General features: G+C 41.5%; 1 protein-coding gene across 6 annotated transcripts; it reads left to right on the forward strand.

The window, feature by feature from the left end:
- Nucleotides 1-43: 43 nt before the first annotated feature.
- Nucleotides 44-24,547, forward strand: NCOA4 (nuclear receptor coactivator 4). 6 transcript variants are annotated; one of them, XM_060642184.2, is made up of 10 exons: nt 44-171; nt 15,201-15,355; nt 16,614-16,754; nt 16,929-17,017; nt 17,489-17,597; nt 19,154-19,246; nt 19,768-19,914; nt 21,007-22,002; nt 22,453-22,593; nt 22,961-24,547. In XM_060642184.2, exons 2-10 carry the CDS (start codon nt 15,215-15,217, stop codon nt 22,964-22,966), a joined length of 1,863 nt encoding a protein of 620 aa, XP_060498167.1. In that variant the 5' UTR covers nt 44-171; nt 15,201-15,214; the 3' UTR covers nt 22,967-24,547. The 6 variants fall into 6 exon arrangements, with proteins under 6 accessions (XP_060498167.1, XP_060498163.1, XP_060498164.1 ...); XM_060642180.2 differs by lacking the exon at nt 44-171 and adding an exon at nt 8,399-8,525; XM_060642181.2 differs by lacking the exon at nt 44-171 and adding an exon at nt 8,556-8,632.
- Nucleotides 24,548-24,760: the final 213 nt, after the last annotated feature.

Here is a 24,760-nt window from a genome sequence, read left to right on the forward strand (position 1 = left end):
TTTGGGCTGACCCGAGGAGAGATCTCGCGAGACTGTCAGACGTGTGGCGTGAGGCGTGGGAGGAAGGTTGTGCTCTCGCGAGAACTCTTCCTTTCGGCCCTTTACTTGTTCGGGCCGGTCTCTCTCCGAGGAAGCTTCCACTCCGGTCGCCGGGCGCTGCACTTGGAGCTGGTAAGAACCACAGTGGCCCTTCGGGCCGGCGCGACTCCTCCAGCCCTCACACCGCGGGCTGTTCCAGGGCGCCATGACCGCTTGCCCACCGGGCCTGGGCCTGCCTTTCCCGGCCAGCGTTTCCCTCCACCCGTCCTGTCCGGGGGTCACCTTTTCTTGACTGCCGGCCGGCCGGAGGCTGCGCTCTCCCCGGGCCTCAACACTCTGCCCGGGGGCCACCACCTTCTTTATGCCCGCCTTCTCTTGGCCCCGGGAGTGACAGCTGCAAGGTTTTGCTTGCTCTCGCCAGGGTCTCATGGGGGCAGAGAGACTCCCGTTTCTCCAGAATGGGCCCGGAGGCATATCCATTCCTACACTGCTGGGTGGAAACGCGAGGAAGGTCATGTTTTTTTCAGCCCTTTGAGTGCCAGCACATCTCATGTAATACAGCCCGAGAGGCAGCTTGATCCTCTCCTTTTTACAGATGAGAAGAGCAAGTTTTGCTCATTCCTTGATTCATTCCACCAGCAATCATTTATTCATTGCCTAGGTGTTCAGGGGGTTAAGGCTATAGCAATGAAAACAAAGGGGCACAGCGCTTATTTTCGTGAAACTAAATTCCTGTGGCGGGGCAACAATGATATAAAACAGCGTTACGTGCCATGTGATACAACCAGGGATGATGCGATCAAGAATGACAGCAGTCAGAGCGCTAGAGCTGTCAGGTCACAAAAGCAGAGCTTTTTTCACAGTAGCATTTTCCGGTATTTTCTAATCAGGGTAAGGTTCACCGTAGCGTAACTGTCTTTGGACTGATTTAGCTTTCCACCACCTATCTGGTAATTTGGAAATGTGGTTGTAAGGTCTCTTGAATAACTTCCTGGGGTGAGGGTGAGACGGGTGATCATAGTTGGCTCATTTCTGCACTGGGGTCCTAGCATGCCATTTCTGAACTTTAAAGACTGTCAGACTCTTTGAGGAAGACTTACCAGATGGTACAGTGGAAGTGGGAGGTGGTGCGTGTATCTTGTGGCTTAGGGAAGTTAACTTGGTTTGCTCTTTGGGATGTTTGCTAGCTTGTCCAGTTGTTAAGATAAATAAATGAGATAATATATGTAAGGTCTAGCCCCGTAATATCCCTCACATTTTATTTCTCCTTTCCCCCTTTTTATGAGACTTTTGTCTTTGAGTCCCTAGGGAAAATCATAGGGGTCTAAAGTTTTACGGTATTTTGCGTTTTTAATGTTTGTTTACTTTAGAGAGACAGAGCGTGAGTGGGGGAGGGGCAGAGAGAGAGGGGGACACAGAATGCGAAGCAGGCTCCAGGCTCTGAGCTGTCAGCACAGAACCCCATGTGGGGCACCAACCCACAAACCATGAGATCATGACCTGAGCCCAAGTCGGAGGCTTAACCGCCTGAGCCATCGGAGCAGCCCTATGGTATTTTGTGTTTAAAAGATTTTTAATGTTTATTTTCGAGAGACAGAGACGTGGCACGAGTGGGAGAGGGGCAGAGAGAGAGAGGGAGACACAGAATCTGAAGAAGGTTCCAGACTCTGAGCTGTCAGCACAGAGCCCGACGCAGGGCCGGAACCCCTGAGCCATGAGATCATGACCTGAGCCTAAGTCCAACGCTCAGCCGACTGAGCCACCCAGGCGCTCCTGGTATCTTGTGTTTAAATAAACCTCTGTTATTACATTATCACGGTTGGTCAAACAGGTATTTCAAAAGTGGAAAAGCATGGTGAGCTATGTAAGGGAAGGAAAATGTGATTCTCCGGGGGTGGGGGTGGGGGTGGGGGTGGGGGGTGGGGGGGCGGAGCGATCTTATTTTAGAATTAGGTAGGACTTCCCACTCCACCCCATTTTATTAAATGGCTTAGTTGTACCAGAATCTCAGGAACTTGTGTAGGGGCTTCAGAAAACCGTGCAGGATATTCTGACACATCCCTACCCCCATTCAAAAGCCTCTTGGCTAATGTTTTATAATAATTCCCCTCCTAGAGTAAGGGAAGCGTTACCATACTGGAGAACATTCAGAACCAGTCATTGCCGCTGCTGATGGATTTTTAACTCTGTCTCTTATTTCAAATAATTAGTATTTTCTGCTGAGTTTTTGGTGACTCAGTGGCACAATTCTCCTCTAGATAGCAAGTTCACCGTTGTGGCTTCAGGGACTATCATAAGTATAGTCAGCTTAAGCACACAGTAAATATTTGTTGAATGAATACATAAAATCTCAATGCCTAAATGACCCCTTTAACATACATTGTGTGGCTAAGGAGTTATGACTCAGACCTGGGATTAAAGATTAAATCTTGGTTCCTCCACTTGGAAGCTTGTGATTATAGGTAATATATTTAACCCCCTCAATCCTTACTTTCTTTTTTTTGTTGTTGTTTTTTAAGCCTTAGGTTCTTTATTTTTAAAATTGCAATAATATGTACCTTAAATATTTGTGAGGACTAAATGAGATAATGTGTAAAAGAAAGCCTTGGCACAAAGATATATTAAATGTTTACTGAATTTATTCAACGAATATTTATTGAACACCTGCTGTATAATGGTGGACAAAAAGACAAAGTTTCTTCCTGTGTGGAACTTACCTTTCAGTGTGTTTTCTGAAGTGGGGTCAGAAAATAAATGGTTTCTTCATGTCAGATTGTGGTAAGTACTATGGAGAAAAAGAAAATATATTAAGTGTGACTGTGGAAGGAAGATTTAGTCTGTATAGGATAGTGAGCAATGGCCTCACTGGGAAGACAGCCTAAGGAAGTGATCAGATCCCCTAAGGAAGTGAAAGAGTGGACATGAGGCTCTCTGGAAGAAAGTGCAAGGGCCCGGAGGTGGAAGCATCCTTGGTATGCTGGGGGAGCAGCAAGGAAGCAATGGTGGCTGGACTGAGCCAGCAAAGAGAAGAGTAGGTGGGGGTGGGGGTGGGGTGGGCAGCAGTCATGAGGTTTCTGCAGGAATACTGGAGAGAGATGATGGTGACTTATTGAATATACGAGCTACATAATAAAATGTCTTCTTTATTATCATACCCCGTTCTCTGACCAAGAGTGATAAAAGTAGCTGCAGATATCCCTTGATTTTTTAAAGCATGTGTTATACCACTTTGCTTTTACAAAAGACCTGCACTCGTTATCTTTTTTTTGCTAACCAAAGAAATCCAAAGAGGAGTTTTGCTTTTACAAAAAACAGTGAAAAGGGAATATAGCGTTCAGCATTTATTTTGCAGTGAGCCGATGTAGAGGCGGCGTGCCTCCCCAGCAGCTAGAGTGGTGCCACCAAGCTCCTTCCCTGGGAACTACACTCAGCATCTCAGCAGCAAGCCACCACAGTTTTGAACTGTGTCTGTGAGCATTAGTGCTTTGTGTCAATTTATTTTGTGCATCCATTAGAAAGATATGTTGTAAGGCATCAGAAAATCCTCAGAGAGGTTATTTTTGGGGCCTGGAAATGCTCAAAAATTTTTCCATATTAATTAATGGTAATTGCTTCTTTATGCCATTTCAACTTACGAAAGGTTGCACAGAATGCCCTGCTTTTGGATAATGGGGGAAACTTTAATGCCTATATAGCTCTTACTATGTGTTAGGCATTATTCTAAGTGCTTTACATATATCAATCTTTGGGGGATTATGAGTACACTTATCTTGATGAGCACTGAGTTAATATATGAAATTGTTAAATCACTTTATTGTACACTGGGAACTAATACAACTATATGTTAACTACACTGGAATTTAAAAAATTAAAATATATTAATCTTTGAGTTATTTGAAAGAAGGATACTGAGCCTCAGAGAATTAAGACTTGTCACTATGCATGATGAGCACAATAGAATGTGTTCCTGGTTCAGACTGTACTTTCTGAGGCATTGCTGAAATTAGTGGAATCATTGTCTCTGTTTATATACCAGTTAGGTTGCAAGTCTAAAATGACCATAAGGCACGAACCAGTGTGTATGTATTGGCTTAAGCACAGTTTTCAGGAAGGCATTATAGATGTCCATGACATTTTTGTTACTCTTCTTGCTACTTTTTAGTTTTCATAAAGCTTTTGTCCACATTTTCATTTAGGCTTTGTTTCAGTTATGAGTATGTCTGAATACTTTGTTTCAACATAGAGCACAGAAACAATGCCAGTGGCCTAGGCTGATCTGGGGGCCAAGTTGAGCACTTTTACTCTACTGAGTCCCTTTAAATAGTGTTTCTGTGCTTATCAGTTAAAGGCGCTGCCATATAGTCCTTCTCAGCTTGTCTTTGCTTGTTAAATTATAACATTCAGTCATAACATCCCGTCTAGCCTACAGTACCTCGGAGCCTGACATGGTATTTATTCTCTTTGAATTCAGTAGATTCACTGGCAAGTGAATAAAATTGTTATTTTGAGAGTACTCTTTTTTCTTCTGATATGAATGATTCATTCTAATTCTCTTAGCCATTCTTATCCCAAGCCATCATCCCTGATTTTGCCTGACTTGATTATTCAGTGGAATCAAGATATTCTTCTCTGGGGGTAGAAGTATGTTTGGGGGCACTTTTGAGGCTTCCAGTCCTCTTATCCAGCATTACTTAGAGTCCTCTACAAATGTGATAATTTGGTTCATTGAAGGAGTGAATAGCTGACAAAATAGGTTAAAAGGTTTTTGATTGTCAGTAAGGTCATAGAAAAGTTGTCTTTTTTTAAAAAAAAATTTAAATGTTTATTTTTGAGAGAGAGACACACACACACAGAGTGTGAGAGGGAGAGGGTCAGAGAGAGGGGGAGACACAGAATTGGAAGCAGGCTCCAGGCTCCGAGCTGTCAGCACAGAGCCTGATGCGGGGGCTCGAACTCACGAACGGCGAGATCAGATCTGAGCTGAAGTCGGACGCTTAACCAACTGAGCCACCCGGGCACCCCAAGAAGTTAAGTCTTTTAATACTTGGACAATTACTGATTTCATAAGAACATAACCTTAGGTATATTTTGAATTTGACTTTGGCATTATTGCTAGTCCCACAAGCTTTAGGGAAGGGAAAATATTATATCACATGTTCACTTCTGTGGGAAAAACCACAAGATACTTATCATAAAATCGGGGATAAAATGGTATTACTGCGATAGTGGATAAGTAACATGTTTTCCTATCCTTGACTGTATTATGGCCAGAAGGTTCAAGTTGAAAATAGGGCAGGGCCTCAGTTCTGAAAGCCTACCAAACTTCTGTGGTGTCAGCTAGAATTTCTGTGGTACTGCAAAATCTTGAGGGGAAAAAAAATATCCAGAGTTGGCTGTAAATATAGTTAATATTTCCCCTTTAACTTACAGATTTGCTGATGTTTGTGGATCTGTATAGCTGAGCTTTGATAGATCTGGTGTCAGGAAAGATACTTTTTCTCTGTGCATATCCTGGGATCATGGTTTCGGTAGCAATACCCTTGCCGGTTTTGTCTTGTTTGAAAGAAAACTAAAATTAAGCCTTCTGCTAGAAACATTTCCGCCTCTGAAAAACCTTTCTGAATTAATGCAGGCCTTAGTGTCACATCAAGGTGATTATCTGTGTTTAAAGGAGAACTGTACTGTACTTATTATATAAGTCTGAACTTGAACATTTGTTTATCACTCATTCATCCATCCACTTATCAAACATATATTAAGCCTCTGTTGAGTTTAGGGTCACAGTACTGTGCAACTCCAGGAACACCATTCTCTTTAAGTCAATTCAGTAGAGCGTGTAGAGTGGAAGGGGGTTAATGCCAAGACACCCTTACCAGGCTTATCTGTTAAGCATTAGAGTGAACAAAGCCAAGTAAGATATGATACCTTCTCTTGGGAATCTTCAAGCTAAGGAGGCAGGCATGTAATGTGTAATAATGTGGCATGTTACAGGTGTCATACTGGAAACCTGTTCAGAATGTAGTGAATCCAGAGGAGGCAGCAGCTAACCCTGTTGGCTAAAACTATTGAGGACAGGGGTGCTTGGTCAGGAGAGGCTTCACAGTAGTGGCGACTTGGGCATGGTTAGAAAGTGGACAGGTGGGGAGAAGGGAACTGGTATTGCTGGCAGAGAGAGTTGGGAGAGCCAAGCTGGACAAGGTGAACCAGCCTGGACTTTTCATGGAACAGCTGTGTAGCAGATCACGGTGTGGGGGTTCCTTTGGGGAAACAGCAGGAGAGCCATGTTGGAACAAGAAAATAGAGAACTTTATTGCCTTTATACAAAATTTGGACTGTATCTTGTAGGTAAGTGGGGAGTCATTGGAAAGTTATAGTTTATGTTCTCTTTAGATGAGATGATCTACTGGGAGTGGATGGTTCACTTGTTCTGAGATAGCAAGCATAGAAATCTTGAAGCAGAAGAGAGTAAAATACCCTTTAGAATGTAAACATTGTATAAAGATGCAAGGGCAAATAATGAAGCTTAAGGGAGTAAAGAGGAGCCTGCAAAGTGGTTTGAATGCAGAATTCTTCTAGATTTTTATGATTTTTTTCCTCCCCAGTCTTCTTATGTTTATGTAATACTTAATAAATCACATCATTGTAGTAACAACTAAAGTTGGCATAAGCTGACAAAACACTGACTTTTAGTAACTGTAACTTGGGAATTCAAGTGAGGGAGAGCTGGAGCATTTAGGGTGTAGAGGCGTTGGTCAGGATCTTTTAGAGTGAGTGTAGGGCTTATCAGTTATGTAGGTGATGGTCAACATAGTTTCTATTGTATTTACATTGTGAGTATTTTATAGGGACACCTAAAAGATAAAAAGTTTTGACATCAGTTCTGTTTTGATAGACTGAGAATTCCTCCTTTCTAACCATTTGACTTAAAGTACAAAGGGTCATGGGGTGTCTGGGTAGCTCAGTCTGTTAATCATCTGACTCTTGATTTTGGCTCAGGTCATGGTGTCATGGTTCATGGCATTGAGGCCCCGTGTCAGGCTCTGCACTGACAGCGTGTGGGTCCTGCTTGGGATCCTCTCTTTCCCTCTCTCCCTCCCCACCCCTGCCCAAAATAAATAATAATGAATAAAAAAACTTTAAGAAATTGTTTTCTCATTATTTTTGGTAATGTCTGAAATTTGATCCCAGAAACTTTGTGCATGATAGATAAAACAGGCGCCTCCACAAACTCTGTTCATCTGAAATCTGAGGGATGCGTAATTGAAGGTGATGACCTTTTGTGTTTGCTTTTTGTCATGTGGTTTTTCTTTACTCTTATTTACAAAAATCATTTCATATACATAGACAAGAGCAAGTATTTTGCATTAATATAATTGATTGGAAGGGAATGACTGTGCTGTCTAGATTTTGTCTTCTGGCCTGATTGGATATGCAGACTGTAAGGATTGTTTTTGGAGAAAAAGGCACCAGACTAGAAGTACCATTAGCATGATAATCATACAGGAATACTGTGTCAGGTAGCGTCCTAAACATTTTCCATGTATCAATTCATGTAATTCTCATTGAGTTGGATCCATTATTATGTCCCCATTTTACAGACCAGGAAACTGGTTAAGTGACTTGCCTGTAGTCACACAGCACCTAAGTGGGAAGCAAAGTTTTGTACTCAAATGGTCTAGCTCCAGAGTTCATTCTCTTTTGTATTACTGCCTCTCTAGGTAGGGCTCTCATTTTAACTTTCGTATTCTCAGCACCTAGAATAGTGCTTGGCATCTGGTAGGTGCTCTAAGCAAGCTTTTTTTGAATGAAGAGCATTCATGACTTTTAACAGCGGCACTGGACTGTGTGTGGCTTGTGTGCGAGCATGTGATTGTTGTGAGAGACAGACACTAGGGTACAGGTAGAGGTGTGTCACAGATATGAGGGGATGTCTGAGAGGGCCTGGAACAAAAGACGAGGGCCGAACCCCAGCTGGGCTGACAGGGGTGATCTCTGGAAGCGTAAGCTACTGGGAAGGGACATTCCAAGAATAACTCCGTAAGCCTTCTGACTGACCCACGTTTGTTATTTCTCTGTAACGATTAGCAGCAAAACCCTTAAGTCCTCAAAGTCTCGACGATTTGGGGCACAGAGCGAGGTGGACACAGGCTAAGAGTTGGAGCAGCAGGGCGGAGGGGACGCTGGAGAGGAGCCCCCTGGTGTCTGTGGGCCCCTGGCTTCCGGAAGCGGCGGGGAGGGGGTGGAGCTTTGCGAGAGGCTGCGGGGGGCCTCCGGCTGGAGGGGCAGGATGGGGGCGTCCGAGCGGGCGGGTCCTCCAGGCCCGCCCCTGGCGCCGACGTGCGCGTTCCCGGCCACCGTGGGCTGCTGCCACTAGCGGGCGGGGCGGGGCGCGGCCCGTGGCCGCGGGGACCTTCGGCCCTTGAGTCTAGGATAAAGGGGCCTCCGGCTCGCCAGGCAGGTGGCGCGGCGGAGACTGGGCCTGCGGGGTACGTCGGGCAGCCCAGGGCCGCAGCGGGAGCGCTCTGAGTCGACTCGGCGCGCTGGGCAGAGGAAGGGGCTCTGTGGCCCTGGCTGCGCGCATGCGTGCTGAGAGGTGACCCTGCGGGCTGCGGCTCATACCGGCTACAGTGCTCTTAGAAAGTGTGGGGGAACCTGGAAAGTTGCATGAGTCATTGTTGCTTTTGAACTAGAAAAGTCGTGGCTTTAGGTGGGGAATTTTGTGGTCAGTTTTCAGTTACTGCTTCGGAAATTTGATGTGCTGGGGTTGACTGCTTGTAATTCCGTGTATGAAGGTAGACAGATCCTAGGGCAGTAAGCTCTGAAGTTGTAATCTTAAAATATGCTGTGGAGATTTCATTGTTACCTTATTTTGTGTAAGTCTCTTCAGGCATTAACCTTATTTTCCAGGTATAAAAAAATTACGGAGAATCAGATCCTGAATTTCAAAAATACTTTCTTGATAAAGAATTAAAAGTGGGCTGGGGCTAGGGTAAGATATATAGCCTTTGAGGTAATGAATTGTGAAGTAAAAAACCTTAAAATTTTTTTTTAACAAGAAGAAAGAACATGTGAAGAAATGTCTCAAGGTGAAATGGAATGTGGACTATTATTTCATAATTTTTTTTTCCTGAAAATTTGTACCAACGGTCTATTATATATTGTCTCATCAAAGATAACTAAATTGGCAGTATTTCAAATTTGTAGTCAATAAAACATAGATGTATGCTATGGATTGGTTTTTAGTGTGTGGGTTTCTAGCAATGATTTGGATGCCAGGAAAATAACTAAAAAGTGGACCTCTTTTCTTGGAGAGGAGGTTAGGTGGGAAGGGTGACAAACACTGAGAACTGGAAGGTGCAGTTAGAGATGACCTGGTTTAAGCCTTTGTTCAGACAGACGGATGGAACTCTGAGTGATTGTGATACAGATGTGGGATCAGATCCAGGGCTGCTGCTCCTGTCCTCCTTGCTTGGGACTGGTACTTGGCAGTGTTTTGATTATTCTGAACCTGTCATGATGTGCACGAGCATTATTTATTTTGTTAGCATTATTTAAGGAAAAAAGTTCTGAAAAACTGTCTTAATTTATTGAGGACTATGAAAATGGACAGAATCTTAATGTAAGTTATTTCAGTAGTACAATAGTATTCTATTGGAATGTTAATTTCTTTTTGTTGTTTTTGGGATGTTAATTTCAGACTCTAGAATTGGTAAATAAAAATAATTTGTGAGTGATAATACACTAAAAGAAGAACAAGTTGGTCACAGAGCATCCCGGACTAGACCTTAGGAACCTCAGTTCTAAACCCAAACCTGTTATGGCTGTGGTCCTTTAGATGGATCATTTAAACTGTCTGGGCTTTTGTGGTTTCATCTGTACAATGAGAATAGTCTACTAAAGAGATGGCAAAGAGTTTTTCAACTTAAAAAATTTTTTTTTAATGTTTATTTATTTTTGAGACAGAGAGACAGAGCATGAATGGGGGAGGGTCAGAGAGAGAGGGAGACAGAATTTGAAGCAGGCTCCGGGCTCTGAGCTGTCAGCACAGAGCCCGACACGGGGCTTGAACCCATGGACCGCAAGATCATGACCTGAGCCGAAGTTGGACACCCAACCGACTGAGCCACCCAGGCGCCCCCGGGTTTTTCAACTTTAAATTGTGGTTTGTGTTGGTCACAAGAGGGCTATTGCTTTTTGGAAATTTTATGGTTAAATCATATGATAATGACTTAGTTTCATTTGTGGTTAGTTGCTCAATTCTGGTTTCAAGGTCTTTGGGTTTCATAATTAGATTTGTGCCAACCACTGTGCAAAGATGGCATATATAGTTTGTAGAATTCTTGTTTTGGGAGAGTTCTGGGTTCTCTGGGAGCTTTATTTTAGGGGTACGTGTGTCTCTCCCTCCTACTTCCCCCTACCCTCAAACCTAGGACAGGAATCCTAGAGGCGGGGACGTTTTAGAAGCACTTAAATTTTAGATTTTGTCTCAAAAAATATACATTTAGGGCAGTCTTCTTTTGAAGGTGGTAGGGCAGTATTTTGGATTATAAAGATGAATAAAAAAAGATTTTTTTAAAAAAATACTTATTTATTTTTGAGAGAGAGAGAGAGACAGAGCATGAGCAGGGGAGGGACAGAGAGAGAGGGAGACACAGAATCTGAAGTAGGTTCCAGGCTCTGAGCTGTCAGCACAGAGCCTGATGTGGGGCTTGAACTCACAAACTGTCAGATCATGACCTGAGCCGAAGTCAGACGCCTAACTGACTGAGCCACCCAGGTGCCCCAAAAAAGAACATTTTTAATAGTCTTTAATTGATTGGAATTTTAGATTGAGAGCTGATTTGGTCCAGTCTTTTTACAGGTAAGAAAATAGGCAAAATAGGCTCTCAAACCTGAAACAAATGGTGGATTGTTGAAAATGACCATATGCACTAGTTACTTCATACATGTCTCTTTGGATGTGACATTTCATAAAGCTTTCATTAAGCTAGGTCAGTCTTCCCCTCATTGTGATTTGAGTTCACCTGTGTAGTGGTGTTCTTGATTTCCATTCTGAGGGCTTCCTCCTCACTGCGGTACAAAAAGGGAAGCCTTTGCATAACTACTTTCTTGGGATCTAGGCTATAGAAGCTGACTGTCCCCTCCACTGCTGCACAGGGAGGTGGGGGAGACCGCCAAAGGCAGCAGAGAGACAAGCATCCTGGGACTGATCATAAGGAAATGAAACAGGTTTTCTTAGCGACTGACAAATGGGCTCTAAAGATCCTTAGTCTTTTTAAAAAAAAAATTTTTTTTAACGTTTTTTTAATTTATTTTTGAGACAGAGAGAGACACAGCATGAACGGGGGAGGGGCAGAGAGAGAGGGAGACACAGAATCGGAAGCAGGCTCCAGGCTCTGAGCCATCAGCCCAGAGCCCGACGCGGGGCTCGAACTCATGGACTGTGAGATCGTGACCTGAGCCGAAGTCGGACGCCCAACCGACTGAGCCACCCAGGCGCCCCTAAAGATCCTTATTCTTAACAAGATGACTGTTTTGAAGGATAACACTCATTTTAATTTGAAAACTTGTGATAAATATGTGGGAAAAATCAGTTTTGTAACTTAAATCTCATCCTGCCTTCTGTCCATAGCTGATAAGGAGAAAAACCAATTTGCCATGTTTTGTTCTCATTAGACAGTTGTATGGTACTTGTGATTGAATTGAAAACATCTATAGGGATCTAGTAATAACAGTCAGCACTTAAATGCATTTGAATGTGCCACCCATATGATGTAGAGCTCAGGTTTTGACATTGTGAAGTGCATTCTAGTTTAATTTTATTGATTAAATTTTATACTGTGCCAGGCATTGTGGCATTCCACACAAATGGTGAGGACCTAAGAATGGGAAATTTGGCACAGGTGAAATTTGGTTAATAATTGGAAAGACAACTAAACATGCCTTGCATAGAACTCTTAAGTGCAAAGTGTAGCAACTTGTGGTAATGAGGTGACTCCAGCTCTCCAAGTATGAGCCAGCGTTTCACTTGTGTTGCACTTGTGTTGTGTTCACTTGTATTTTTCAGAGTCCCTACAGTGTGCACCAAGTGTACACTAATTCCTATGCGTAACACATGGCAGCTTCCAGTGTGAAAAAGAAGTTAGAAAAGTAGTGGGGCGCCTGGGTGGTCCAGTCGGTTAAGTGTCTGACTTTGGCTCAGGTTATGATCTCAGTGGTCTGAGTTCCAGCCCCGCATCAGGCTCTATGCTGAGAGCTCGGAGACTGGAGCCTGCTTTGGATTCTGTGTCTGCCTCTCCCCAGCTCACCTTCTGTCTCTCTCTCTCTCTCTCTCTCTCAAAAATAAGTAAACATTAAATTAAAAAAAAAGTTAGCAAAGTATTTACAGCTGGTGTTGGTGTTTTGAGGGTTGGAAAAATTTTCCACAGCGATTCCTCTCAAATTTAGTTAAGGAAGCCCTTGCTTTTTAGAAGTCATTATGGGGAGGGGCGCCTGGGTGGCTCAGTCAGTTGAGCATCTGATTCTTGATTTCTTCAGCTCAGGTCATGATCCCAGGGTCATGGGATTGAGCACCGTGCTGAGTGTGGAGCCTGCTTAGGTCTCTCTCTCTCTCTGTCTCTCTGTCTCTCTCTCACAAACCCCGTATCGGGTGAGCCCCACTTCTCTATCTCCCCCTCTCTCTGCCCCTCACTTGTGCCCCCTCTCTCTCAAAAAAAGATTCTCTTCCTCTGCCCCTCTCTCCCTGCCCCCCACCCCCACGCACTCTCTCTCTCAAAAATTAAAAAAAAAAAGTCATTATGGGGAAACAGACTAAGGTAACAAAACAATTGGAAATTTCCTGAATTGCCTTCAGTTTCTTATAGGATCTCTAGTTCCTCACTTGGATCTTTTCCTGAGATGGTAAAAAGAAAGCCTGTTAGGCTTCTTCCTCCCATCATTTTATTTTATTTATTATTATTATTATTTTTAATGTTTATTTTATTTTTGAGACAGAGCATGAATGGGGGAGGGGCAGAGAGAGAGACACAGAATCCGAAGCAGGCTCCAGGCTGTGAGCTGTCAGCACACAGCCCAACGCAGGGCTCCCAACTTGTCAACCGTGAGATCATGACCTGAGTCAAAGTCAGACGCTCAACTGACTGAGCCATTCAGGTGCCCCCCCCCCCCCCCATCATTTTATTTCTGAGGGTGGGGATCACACTGCTTTTGTCCCTTTGTAGTTTCTAGCTAGCTATCTGGTCCTAAACCTAGGCATGGAGATGCAGTCTAGGCCAAAGTTCGCTTTGTCTCAGATGAGGTGTCAGTCATCTGGAGGACTCTGCACTGGGTAGACTGCTGTTGAGCCAAGAGCAGCCATCTCTCAGAAGGTCCTTGCCTTCAGAACCGATAGTTCTTTTATATATGGTCTCAGATGTCTCATGTTAATCCTCCTCTACTCCCTGTAGGTGATTCTGAACAAATCTAAGTCTTTTTTGACAGGTCGCCAAGTATTTGAGTGTAGTAATCATGTCCTCCCAGAAACTTATCTAGGGTGAACAGCTTCCCTTCCTAGAGAAATTTTTCATATTTTTAGAGTCCCTTTCCCTTTTTTAAATGCGTTTTCTAAAGTGTGTTATTCAGAAAAAAATTTCAAATTTAATGTAATAAATATGGAACAGATTAGTCCTGTGACAAATGCTATACTGTTGGTAAATGCAAATAGTTCGTTATTTTTCTTAGACCCTGCACAGTGCTAACTCATGTAGAGCTATACTTTCAATTACAAATCTTCATCCTTTTAAAAACATTTTATTCTCTTTTACTTTATCTTCCCCCATTCAAGTTTTAAAAATTTACATTCTGTTTTATAAGATTTAACAGTTATGTCGAGATTGTTTTGGACTCTGTTTTTGTCAAAGTCCTGTGTTAACCCCAACTTTAATGTCTGTCTTCTGTTTTTATCCAGGTACTTAAGGAAAACAGTTGAGTAATAGGGGAAAACATACCTCTAAAAACTTCACACACTGGCTTCAGTCTGTTATCCTTTGAGTTGTTTGTAAAAAATAATCCATTTAGTTGTAGTTCTGTTTAGCTCATATTCACTTTGTCCTCGAAGACCATATGTAACCTTGTCACAGGCCGCACTGTCGAGCATCCAGATAGATTGTGGCTGCAGGATTACGTTGAGTGGCCAGTTTAGTAAAACTATTCAAGAAGGAAGAAACTTTGGTATCACAGGGCTTAGTGACTTAGTGAACACATGCTGGGCTACACCGATTACTGCTTTTTTCTAAGTGTTTACAAATGATCTCTGATTCTAGATCTTTCCAGGATAGACACAAACTTCTTCCAGCGGTTTTTGTTAAGCTTTTGCTTCATTGTTTTCCAATGCTTCTGTCTCAGTCTCATATTATGTCATTGGTTATGTGCTGTTCTTTCCACTTCTGTTTCTTATCTCTTGTAAACCTAGGATTATAGAAAATTCCTGTAGCAGCCCACACCAATGCCTGTAAGCATTTCCCTTATCAGAATCCTATGAAAGTATTTTGTTAGATTTACATTCTTGAAAACTTCTTAGCTATGAAACCATCCCTAAGTTAGTTCTTCCTAAATTAAAAAAAAAGTCCCATCTAAAAGAGAAAAGAGGAAATACATTAAAATTTCCTCTTTCTCAATAAATATAGGCAAATGCCAGATCTAAACTATGTTCTAAATTCTGTTTACCAATTACTGGTTTGTCGCTACTTTTCAAAATAATTATGGATCTTTCTAGACCTTTTAGTCTTCACCTCTAAATCTGTAAAATAAGAACACATGCCTCCTATGATTTTATATGTGTTATAAATAGAAATTTACATTCCAGTGTTCTTTTAACTTTTTGGAGGCTATATAATTGCCCTATCGGTTCAGGAAAATTGGTGTTTTTTCGGAACAGTTTGTTCACATGTAAAGTGTCACTAACCTAGATGCCTAGAATTATATGTCAGGAATGCAGTAGTGTTGAGCAGGAAGGAAGAAGCAGTATTTTTTGAGTATACTGTGTGCTGGGTCATGTGTTGGAAGTAATCTAATTATGCTAGTTATTGGGAACTGGTTGGAATGATCAGTTGGGGGATGACTGAAAGGTGGTTTTTGGTTGCAATTACAGTGCAATTTAGATTTTTTCTTTCTTTCTTTCAAAGGAACAGTGAGCAGAATGAGTACCTCACAGGACCAGAGTGGCTGCTCCAGTAATAGAGAACCCCTTTTGAGGTGTTGTGATGCACGGAGGGACTTGGAGCTTGCTATTGGTGGAGTTCTCCGGGCTGAACAGCAAATTAAAGATAACTTGCGAGAGGTGTGATGTGTGCTTTTTTCTTCCCTTGTCTGGGCTCTTAGCACAGGGCTGGTTAGAGCATGGCCAAGGGCTTGACTTCTCAGTGCCATCCAGAAAGTTTCACCCCATGCCTTGCACGGTATGCCTGAAATGTTAATGCTTTTGATCCCCAGGGGAAATTAAACATATGGTAGAAGAGTCTGGAAAACCTTGTACCACTGTAAAGAGTTCCGCATGCATTGTGTGTGGTCCCTGTGCCAAGCACTGCCATCAATAAAACATAACAAAATGAATGAGCACTACTGCTCAGCTGTGTCCTTGTTGCATAAAGGGTGGCACTTCATCATGTCCCCTACCATCCTTTAACTTGGTGGTGGCATGGTTTTGTTGGTGGCATGGTTCTGTAAATAACTTTATCTGTTAGAGCAAGCCAGAATGAAATCTTTTTGTTCCATTGGCCTACTAGTACCGTGTTGGTGAAGACCAATACTTGGAATACTTCCAATACTTGGAAGACCAAGTATTACATGACTTTGAAATAAAACTTTATTATATAGAAAAACTTATTTAAAAATCGTTTCTTATGTGAATTCTCAGATTTTATGGCTGTTTTGGTTTCTTTCCTTAGGATTTTTACATTTGTCCTTTTCTGAATCGCCGTTTATGCTTCCAGAAACATTTAGTTTATAGTTTTACTTAAACTGTCTGCCCTAATGGTCTTGTAGCTATTGACATGTAGTGGCACATCTCTTTACTGAATTGGCTTACTGTAAATGGATTGCTCATTTGTAGAGTGAGAAAACAGATAAGGGCTAGCTATTAAGTTAATACTCCTATCTTACTCCACTGATGAATTTGTCAGACTATAGGTTTTCGAATTATATGGAAAACTGAGGGGGATCAGTGTTACATGGCATATCATTTATTTTCTCTTGATTACTTTAGGCCACCCAAATAAACCGGTTCCTCTTCAGAGGGAGGGTGTATTGAATGAGGATTTTTGAGCCTGTGAATGTCTTTATGTCTGGAATTCTTAAACTGGGTCCATGGGGCTTTGGTGGTTTCATGGGTGGGCTTCGGGACCCTAAACCCTGAAATTAGAGGCAAAATTTTGAGTATATAGTATGTGTTTTTCTGGGGAGATGCTCCATAGATGTCATTGGATAACCAAAAGGATGTGTGACCCCTCCCCCAAAGTTTAAGTACCTCACCATTCTGTGGGTAACACCATTCTTCGGGCTTATAATAGGAGTGAAGCTAACAGGTATGCATTTCCTAGGTCAAAGCCCAGATTCACAGCTGCATAAGCCGTCACCTGGAATGCCTTCGAAGCCGTGAGGTGTGGCTGTATGAACAGGTGGATCTCATCTATCAGCTTAAAGAAGAGACACTTCAGCAGCAGGCCCAACAGCTCTACTGGGTAAGGTGGTTGGTTGCAAGGCTGTAATTGGTTTTGACTGTGGCTTTTGGTTTCCAGAGAATGCCTTTCCTATAATGTAGCATTAATATAGATCAGGTAAAAGTTTAATCTCAAGTGCTGTTTGTTAACTTGGATATACTCAGTGTGGCTAGACGGTTTCAATTTTTCTTACAGTTACTGGGCCAGTTCAATTGTCTTATTCATCAACTGGAGTGCACCCAAAACAAAGATCTAGCCAATCAAGTCTCTGTGTGCCTAGAGAGGTAAAGATGTTTTTTGCTTGTTTTGACTTTTGGCTCTTTGACTTTGATACATTTTTTAAAAAGTCAAAATTGATTGAGAGCAGGGGAGGGGCAGAGAGAGAGAGAGGGATACAGAGCATCCTAAAGCAGGCTCTGCGCTGTCAACGCAAAGCCCAATGTGGGACTAGAACCTGCGGACTGTGAGATCATGACCTGAGAGATGAAGTTGGACACTCAACTGACAGAGCCACCCAGGCCCGCTAAAAAAGTCAATTCTGTAACTCATTGTATGTCTTGGATTTAACTTCTTTTTTTCTGTGATAAGGTCATCCTGCTTTATATATTTAATGTTATACTGGGTGGTGCGTAGTTAAGTCATCTACCTGTGATGAGTTTCTTAGAAAAGTAGTCATTTCAGATTACTCACAGTTTGGCTTTGTTTTGGATTAAATAGTTACTCCTTAAAAAAGCCAGGTTTTATTTTTTCTCCAGACTGGGCAATCTGACCCTCAAACCCGAAGATTCGACTGTCCTACTTTTTGAAGCGGACACAACTGCTCTGCGCCAGGCCATCACCACATTTGGATCCCTCAAGACCATTGTGAGTGTTGTTGATCTCAGATAATTCATAGTGCACTTCTCAGATCTGTGGACTCACAGATGGTCTTAAAAACATCACATTTTTCCTATGAATAGTGGCTTTCTTGAGAATTTGATAAAACTTCAGAAGTTTCATGTTCTGAATAAGTTGATGTGAGCATTAGGCTGTGGTAGTTCTTGGAATGTGGTATTGATTCATGGATAATCGCCAGAATTCATCTTGTATTTCTTTATTTTTTTATTAAAATTTTAAAAAATATTTTAATGTTCACTTATTTTTGAGAGAGAGAGAGAGAGAGAGAGACAGTGCGAACAAGGAAGGGGAAGAGAGAGAGGGAGACACAGAATCCGAAGCAGGCTCCAGGCTCCGAGCTGTCAGCATAGAGCCTGAACTCACTGACTGTGAGATCATGACCTGAGCTGAGGTCGGACGCTTAACTAACTGAGCTACCCAGGTGCCCCCCTCTTTATTTATTTTTTAAGTTTATTTATCTTAGAGAGTTGAGTGAGCGGGGAAGGGGCAGAGACAGAGGGAGAGAAAGAATCCCAAGCAGGTTCTGTACTGTCAACGCAGAGCCTGACATGGGGATTGATGTCCTGAACCAAGAGATCATGACCTGAGCCAAAACCAAGAGTTGGATGCTTAACTGACTGAGCCACCCAGGCGCCCCAGTCTTGTATGTCCTTAAGTAACTTGGACATATAAATATATATATATATTTTTTTAAGGTTTTTTTTTAAGTAATCTACACCCAGCGTGGGGCTTGAACTCACAACTCTGAGATCAGGAGTTGCATGCTTTACCAACTGAGCCAGCCAGCCACCCCTTTTTTAAATACTTTGACATATTTCTTACAGAATATTTCTTGGTCTTTTTTAAGTTTAGTTGTTTTTATTTATTTATTTATTTTTAATGTTTATTCATTTTTGAGAGACAGAGACAGAGTATGAGCGGGAAGGGGCAGAGAGAGAGGGAGAGACAGAATCTGAAGCAGGCTCCAGGCTCTGAGCTGTCAGCACAGTGCCCGATGTGGAGCTCGAACTCGCGAACTGTGAGATCACGACCTGAGCTGAAGTCGGACGCTCAACCGACTGAGCCACCCAGGTGCCCCAGTTAAGTTTAGTTTTTTACTTTGAGAGAGCAGGTGAGGGGCAGAGAGAGGGAGAAACAGAATCCCAAGCTGTCTCTGTGCTGTCAGTGAGGAGCCCTACGCCGGACTTGAACTCACAAGTCGGATACTTAACCGACTGAGCCACCCAGGTGCACCTTGAATGGTCTTTAGTCTGAGGAACCAAACATGTTCTCACTTGGGTTTTATTAAAAGCAGTAATACTACCAATTCTGGTGAATTCTCTTGTATGATGATACTTATGTGATAGAGAATTCTCAGATTTCATAACTATTTGTAGGTCATCGAGTTTAGTAGAAAGAATATTTATTTTAGTGAAATGGTAATGCTTGGCTTCCTGTGTTTGACATTTAGGAATTACAGTTTCACTTTTTTGGGATGAAAGCATAATTTGCATTTCAAAGATTAATTTGCTTTTATTTTATAGCAAATTCCTGAGCACCTGATGGCTCATGCTAGTTCATCATCAAATATTGGGTCCTTCCTGGAGAAAAGAGGCTATATCCCATTGCCAGAACAGGTAAAATGTCATTTTTTTTTTTCTGGTAACGAAGTTATTACTTGGCTTATATTTCTTTTGGGTTTTGACTAAATCACTTTCTTTTTTTTTGCTACCATTTATTTGTAAAAAGGCATAAGTGGTATTGAGTTAGTTTATGCAATTAAATGCTCCTTTTGAGACTGAATGAGAGATAGAAATTTAGAGGTTTTATAGATGTGAAGAGAGAAAGTCATTGTTAGCAACCCATAAGAAATTATCATTAGCTGTCTGGGGTGGTTCTCTCTTGGGAAACCTTCTCTTCATAATTCATAGAGATGATTTACTTCTTAAGGCGGTGTGAATATAGGCTGCTAGATGTTTTGAGTGGAGAAGAACCCTGGAGATGAGATATACTTCTTGTAAGATGGAGCCTTAGGGAAGTTGTGTCACTTGTGCCGTCAGTTGGAAGCCAAAATTAGAAAGCTTGGGTCTCCTTTCCTGGTGAACTTTTGACGGCATTTGGCATGGCCTTGTTAAGCAGTGAAGTATCATGTGATTAGCAGAAGTCAGCATCCAGCACCATGGCTGTCCCTCTCAGCGAATGGCTCCTTGGAAACAAACCCACCACTGGTCGGCAGGCTCCTTATATACCCAGCACCAACCTCCAGGAGTGGCTTACCCAGAAGCAGACCTTGGAGAATAGTCAGGTGTGTTGCTGCTTTTATTGTTTCTGAGTAGATGCAGTAGTAGATGGGTTTAGTTTTTAACTCTTAGTGTACGTCTTTTAGTTTTTAGTCTTGAAATACTTTTATGACTTTATAGTACAACAGTGATACCTCTTCACTATGGATAGAAAGGTTAGAAAACAGAACTGTAAAGAAATACAAACCCATAACCCCAACATGCAGAGATAACTGTTTTAACATTTTTATTTGTATACTTCCATTTTTTTTTTTTTTTTTTATGCGTACATATACTTAAATCTGTAAATCCTGTTTTGGCTAGCAGATTTTTTTTTTCACTAGTAGAGCATGAATATATTTCTCTTTCATTTAATTTCTTCCATAAAATCCTTAATAGTATATCTTATTGATTGGCTGTAACTTAAACTCCCAATTTTTCTGGGTATCAAGTTCCTCTGAACAGCCAGGAGTTAATTTATGCTCATTCTTGATTAATTCCTTACGAGTAAAATCCTAGAAATTTAGAAATTGCATTTCTAGATTATAATTCTGCATACCTTTCAAGACTTTTGATAAGTATTGCCAGTTTGGCTTTCCAGGAAGTTGATAAGCAATTTATATTCAGAAGAATATTTGGAATATATTGAGGGTGCTCCCTTCCCTAAAACTTCTCTAATAGCGGTAATCATTTATAAGCTTCTTTGTTTTCTTTGAATTTGATACAAAGTAACATTTTACTTTTGTTTTGAAGTTTCTTTGATTATGGAGGTTATTATTCACGTTTCTCGGCCTTTGATGACCTGCCTAATCATCGTTTGTTCATTTTTGTCTTCTTTATTCATAAAAGCATATTATGTAGAACTGCTAGCCTCTCTTCTATCAAATATGCTGTAGATGCTTTCTCATAGTTGGTATTTAGTATTTTTCAGTTTTTTAAAAGCTATAGAAAATAAATTTATGTTCTTCAATATTTCAATATCCCAACAGAGAAATCCTTTGTCTTGACCTTACATACTTAAATTTGGAAACACTGGGCAGTGCAATAAATTTGCGTATAGAACTCTTATATGCAGTCATAATGTACTGGTGAACTAATACTGTGTACTTTCTATGTAGACTTCTGCCAGAGCCTGCAATTTCTTCAGTAATGTCTGGGGCAACCTGAAGGGCTTAGAAAACTGGCTCCACAAGAGTCAGCAACAAGAGGTCCCTGAAAAACCAACTTACCAAAAGTGTAATAGCCGTTCTACTACCAGTTCTTACTCCACTGAAATTGAAAAGGTTGGAGATCTGGAGCTTCTTGATCAAGATGAGATGGATCTTTCTGACTGGCTGGTGACTCCTCAGGAATCCCAGAAGCTGGAGAAGCCTGGCAAAGGCAGCTGTGAAGCCAGTGAGAAGTTTAAGCTCCTGTTTCAGGTGTTCCAGGAGCCCTATAGTGTGAGTGATTGGCTTCTCAAACCCGATTCCTGCACCAATTGTCGGGGCAACCAACCCAAAGGTGTGGAGATTGAAAACCTGGGCAATCTGAAGTGCCTGAATGACCACTTAGAGGCTAAGAAACCCTTGTTCACTCCCAGTGTGATTACTGAGGATTGGCTTGTCCAGAACCATCAGGAGCCATATAAAGTAGAGGAGGTGTGCAGAGCCAATGAGCCCTGTACGAGCTTTGCGGAGTGTGTGTGTGATGAAAACTGTGAGAAGGAAGCTCTGTGTAAGTGGCTTCTGAAGAAAGAAGGGAAAGATAAAAATGGTGTGCCTGTGGAACCAAATCCTGAGCCTGACAAGTGTATAGATACCCTGAGTGTGTGGCTCTGTCCTTCCAGAAAAGAGGCAACAGAACAAGCTAAGACATCAAAGGCAGTGGCTCCTTCTAGTATTGCTAATTCCTTCCAAGTCATAAGGAGCAGTCCCCTGTCAGAGTGGCTCATCACACCCTCCTGCAAAGAAGGATGTCCCAAGGAAGTGCCTATTACTGAGGACAGAGCTGGCAAACAAAAGCTTGTGAACCCCGTGGCCACAGCTGACTGGGTTTTGCCAGGAAACAAGATGGGAAACCTCAGCCAGTTATCCTCAGGGGAAGACAAGTGGCTACTTCGAAAGAAGGCCAAGGTGAGCACAGGCATCAGAATAACACCATTTTAAATGTATTTAATAGATTTATACTTTCTTAATTAATCCCAAACCTTGCAAACGGGCCAGATCCTTAAATATGGTAGTATTATTTGGCCTCAGTATTAACTTTGATGCCATGTTAGAACAGAATGGAAGATTTGTGATAATTATTCAGACAGATTTTTACATATTTTCCAGGCCCCCAGTCCCCATCCTGCAGGAAAGAAAAAAAAAACAACCCACCAGCCTTTTTATTGGCTGTCTATGGAAGAGATTAAACATTTGTACCTTTGCTTTTGCTTATTAGAGAGAATGGCCAACATTTATGTTATTACAAAATGGCCAACATTATTCCTTATAGATGCTACAGTCTTTGGAAAATGAGTTAAGTTGGTCTCTTGCCTCCCAATTGTCATGTAACAACCTGCCCTTTTTGTCTTCTTGCAGGAAGTATTACTTAATTCACCCCTGCAGGAGGAACATAACTTTCCCCAAGACCGTTATGGCCTCCCAGCAGTTTGTGATCTCTTTGCCTGTATGCAGCTTAAAGTTGACAAAGAAAAGTGGTTGTATCGAACTCCTCTACAGGTGGGTGTACATGTCCCTGGTGTAAAAAAAAAAAAAAAATTACAGATTTTAGCTGCTTGTAAATGTTTTGTCTTCTGTATGAATTCATACTTTGCCCAAGGAACCCCTTTCCTATGAATGGTATGTGTATTAGGCAGATGAGGGTCAGGGGGTGGATCATAGCGGTTTCATGTATTTCACTTGAACTTGCTTTACGAAGTAACTAGGACACACTTGAAAGTGACCTTTCAGGAGGATACAGCTGTCAGGGGAATTTTCAGAGCCTGTGTGGATTCTAATAGCTTATTGAGAAATTAGCGCTTTAAGGTGGGAAGAGATTTGCTTTTATCCTATAGTTGATTTTTTAATCTGTGGGCCTTCTTTACAGATGTGAAAGGATGGAACACTGGAGTCAAACAACTTTTCTGCAGATTATCACACCTCCATGAGCCGAGTGACTGTGCGGCTTGCCAAATCCTTGTGTTTCTGGGTCTGTCCAGTCAGCTTCATTCCTTTCCTGCCTAACTTTGAACTAGTGAAGAGAAATAAGTCATCAAATTATGAGTTACTGTGTAAAAGAAAAAGGCTGTTTGTTGATGCTGAGGTGATTCAGTTCCTTCTTACAGAAGTATTAACTTAAATTCACCCCTCCACTAGAAACACAGCATCTTGGTGGATAGGTCTTTTTCATAAGCCTCTACAGCTCCTTAGATTGGGTTGTTACTAGAAGTACATTAAAACACTGTAGTTTTAAAAATGAAATAGTTCTATAATCAAGGTGTGTCGATGTATTCAAAAGCTACTAGTAAACTTCCCTAACCTTTTGATTGCCCTCCTTTAGATGCTTCCCTTGCTGTGGGTTTTCTTCCGTTGGTGGTGGAAGTAATGATTTTTCTGTTTAATTAATATAGTATATTTCACACAAATAGTTAACTTTGCCAATATAATGATTGTTTTCTTACCAAAATGTGTATTAACAATCTGGGCGTTTTTTGACATTATAAAACTAGCCTACATGTCAGATTCTACATTATTTTTCTCCTTTTGAGAGACTCAGCTACTGCAAATTTTCTTTTTCCCTTTTCTAAGTTACTGACTTATCTCCCGAGCTTTTAGAAGAGCTCCACGTTGCTTCAAGACTGTATTCAGGGTAGTCCTAGCCACTTTCAAAATACTCTCAACTCCAGGCAAAAGAACCCTAGTGTTGACTAGTCAAAAGAGCAAAAGGCAAGACCTGTTAGAAATGCAGTATTTGAGCTATTTGCTATCCTAAGGGTTATTGGTGCGTCCTGTGTAAATGGAAGCTGAGCTTGACACCTGGTGCTTTTAACTAGGGATAGATTAAGTGTCCTCTCACTGCAAGCATAGCATCTCTATACCTCCAAGAGTAGAATGCAGTGCCCTTTTAGTGAACAGGCTGTTTTGAACACTTGTGCCTTGGGGTGTTTATGAAGCTTTATGAAAACTTAATGTTTTCTCGGTATCCTTAAAAGTCACATATATGCTTTATGAAGTTTCTCTGTAGGAAGTGGGATTTATAATGTTTTTAAATTCTTTAAAGTGAGTTAACTTAGCTGCTTTCCAGGCTTTTAAACTGTTAGGCCACTCAGCTTGCCTGTGTTATCGTTAACTTTTAAAGTTTGTGATGTGGTCATCTAGAAAGTCCTTTTAGGGAAACTTCACAGTCCCATAGTCCTTGCCATACAGCTTCGTTAGGCTTGAACCACAGCTGAAAAGAACCTATTTTTTGGTCCCCCACCCCCACCCCCCCAATACCACTTAGAACTTTAATAAAAGTGGCAGGTAAAAACTTAAGGAGCCTTTTCCATTATCTTAGGTTGCAGGAAACTTTGTAGTTTTTGAGGTTTAACAATGTATTCCTGATTTTACATTCATCACTATGTTAATGAGTATGTAAAACATTCTTTTGCATTGATGCATTTTGTACCTCCCTCCATTAAAAGCATAACAGCCAGAGGTGTTGTGTGTATTTGTAAAAACTACCGTGTCACAAAATATTCTACCACATTAAGCTTTGGTTAGGAGTATAGCTAAAATATTTGAACATAAATTGGTTTTTGTATTCACTTAAATATTAGTGTATTTTTATGAAACTTAAAATTAGCAAAAGATAGGTATATTTACTAACTTCATTTTTAGGCTTTTCCTGAAGACTTCAGATCTACTC

The sequence above is a fragment of the Panthera onca genome, chromosome D2 (genome assembly GCF_046562875.1).
Source record: "Panthera onca isolate mPanOnc1 chromosome D2, mPanOnc1 haplotype 2, whole genome shotgun sequence".
Classification (NCBI taxonomy): domain Eukaryota; kingdom Metazoa; phylum Chordata; class Mammalia; order Carnivora; family Felidae; genus Panthera; species Panthera onca.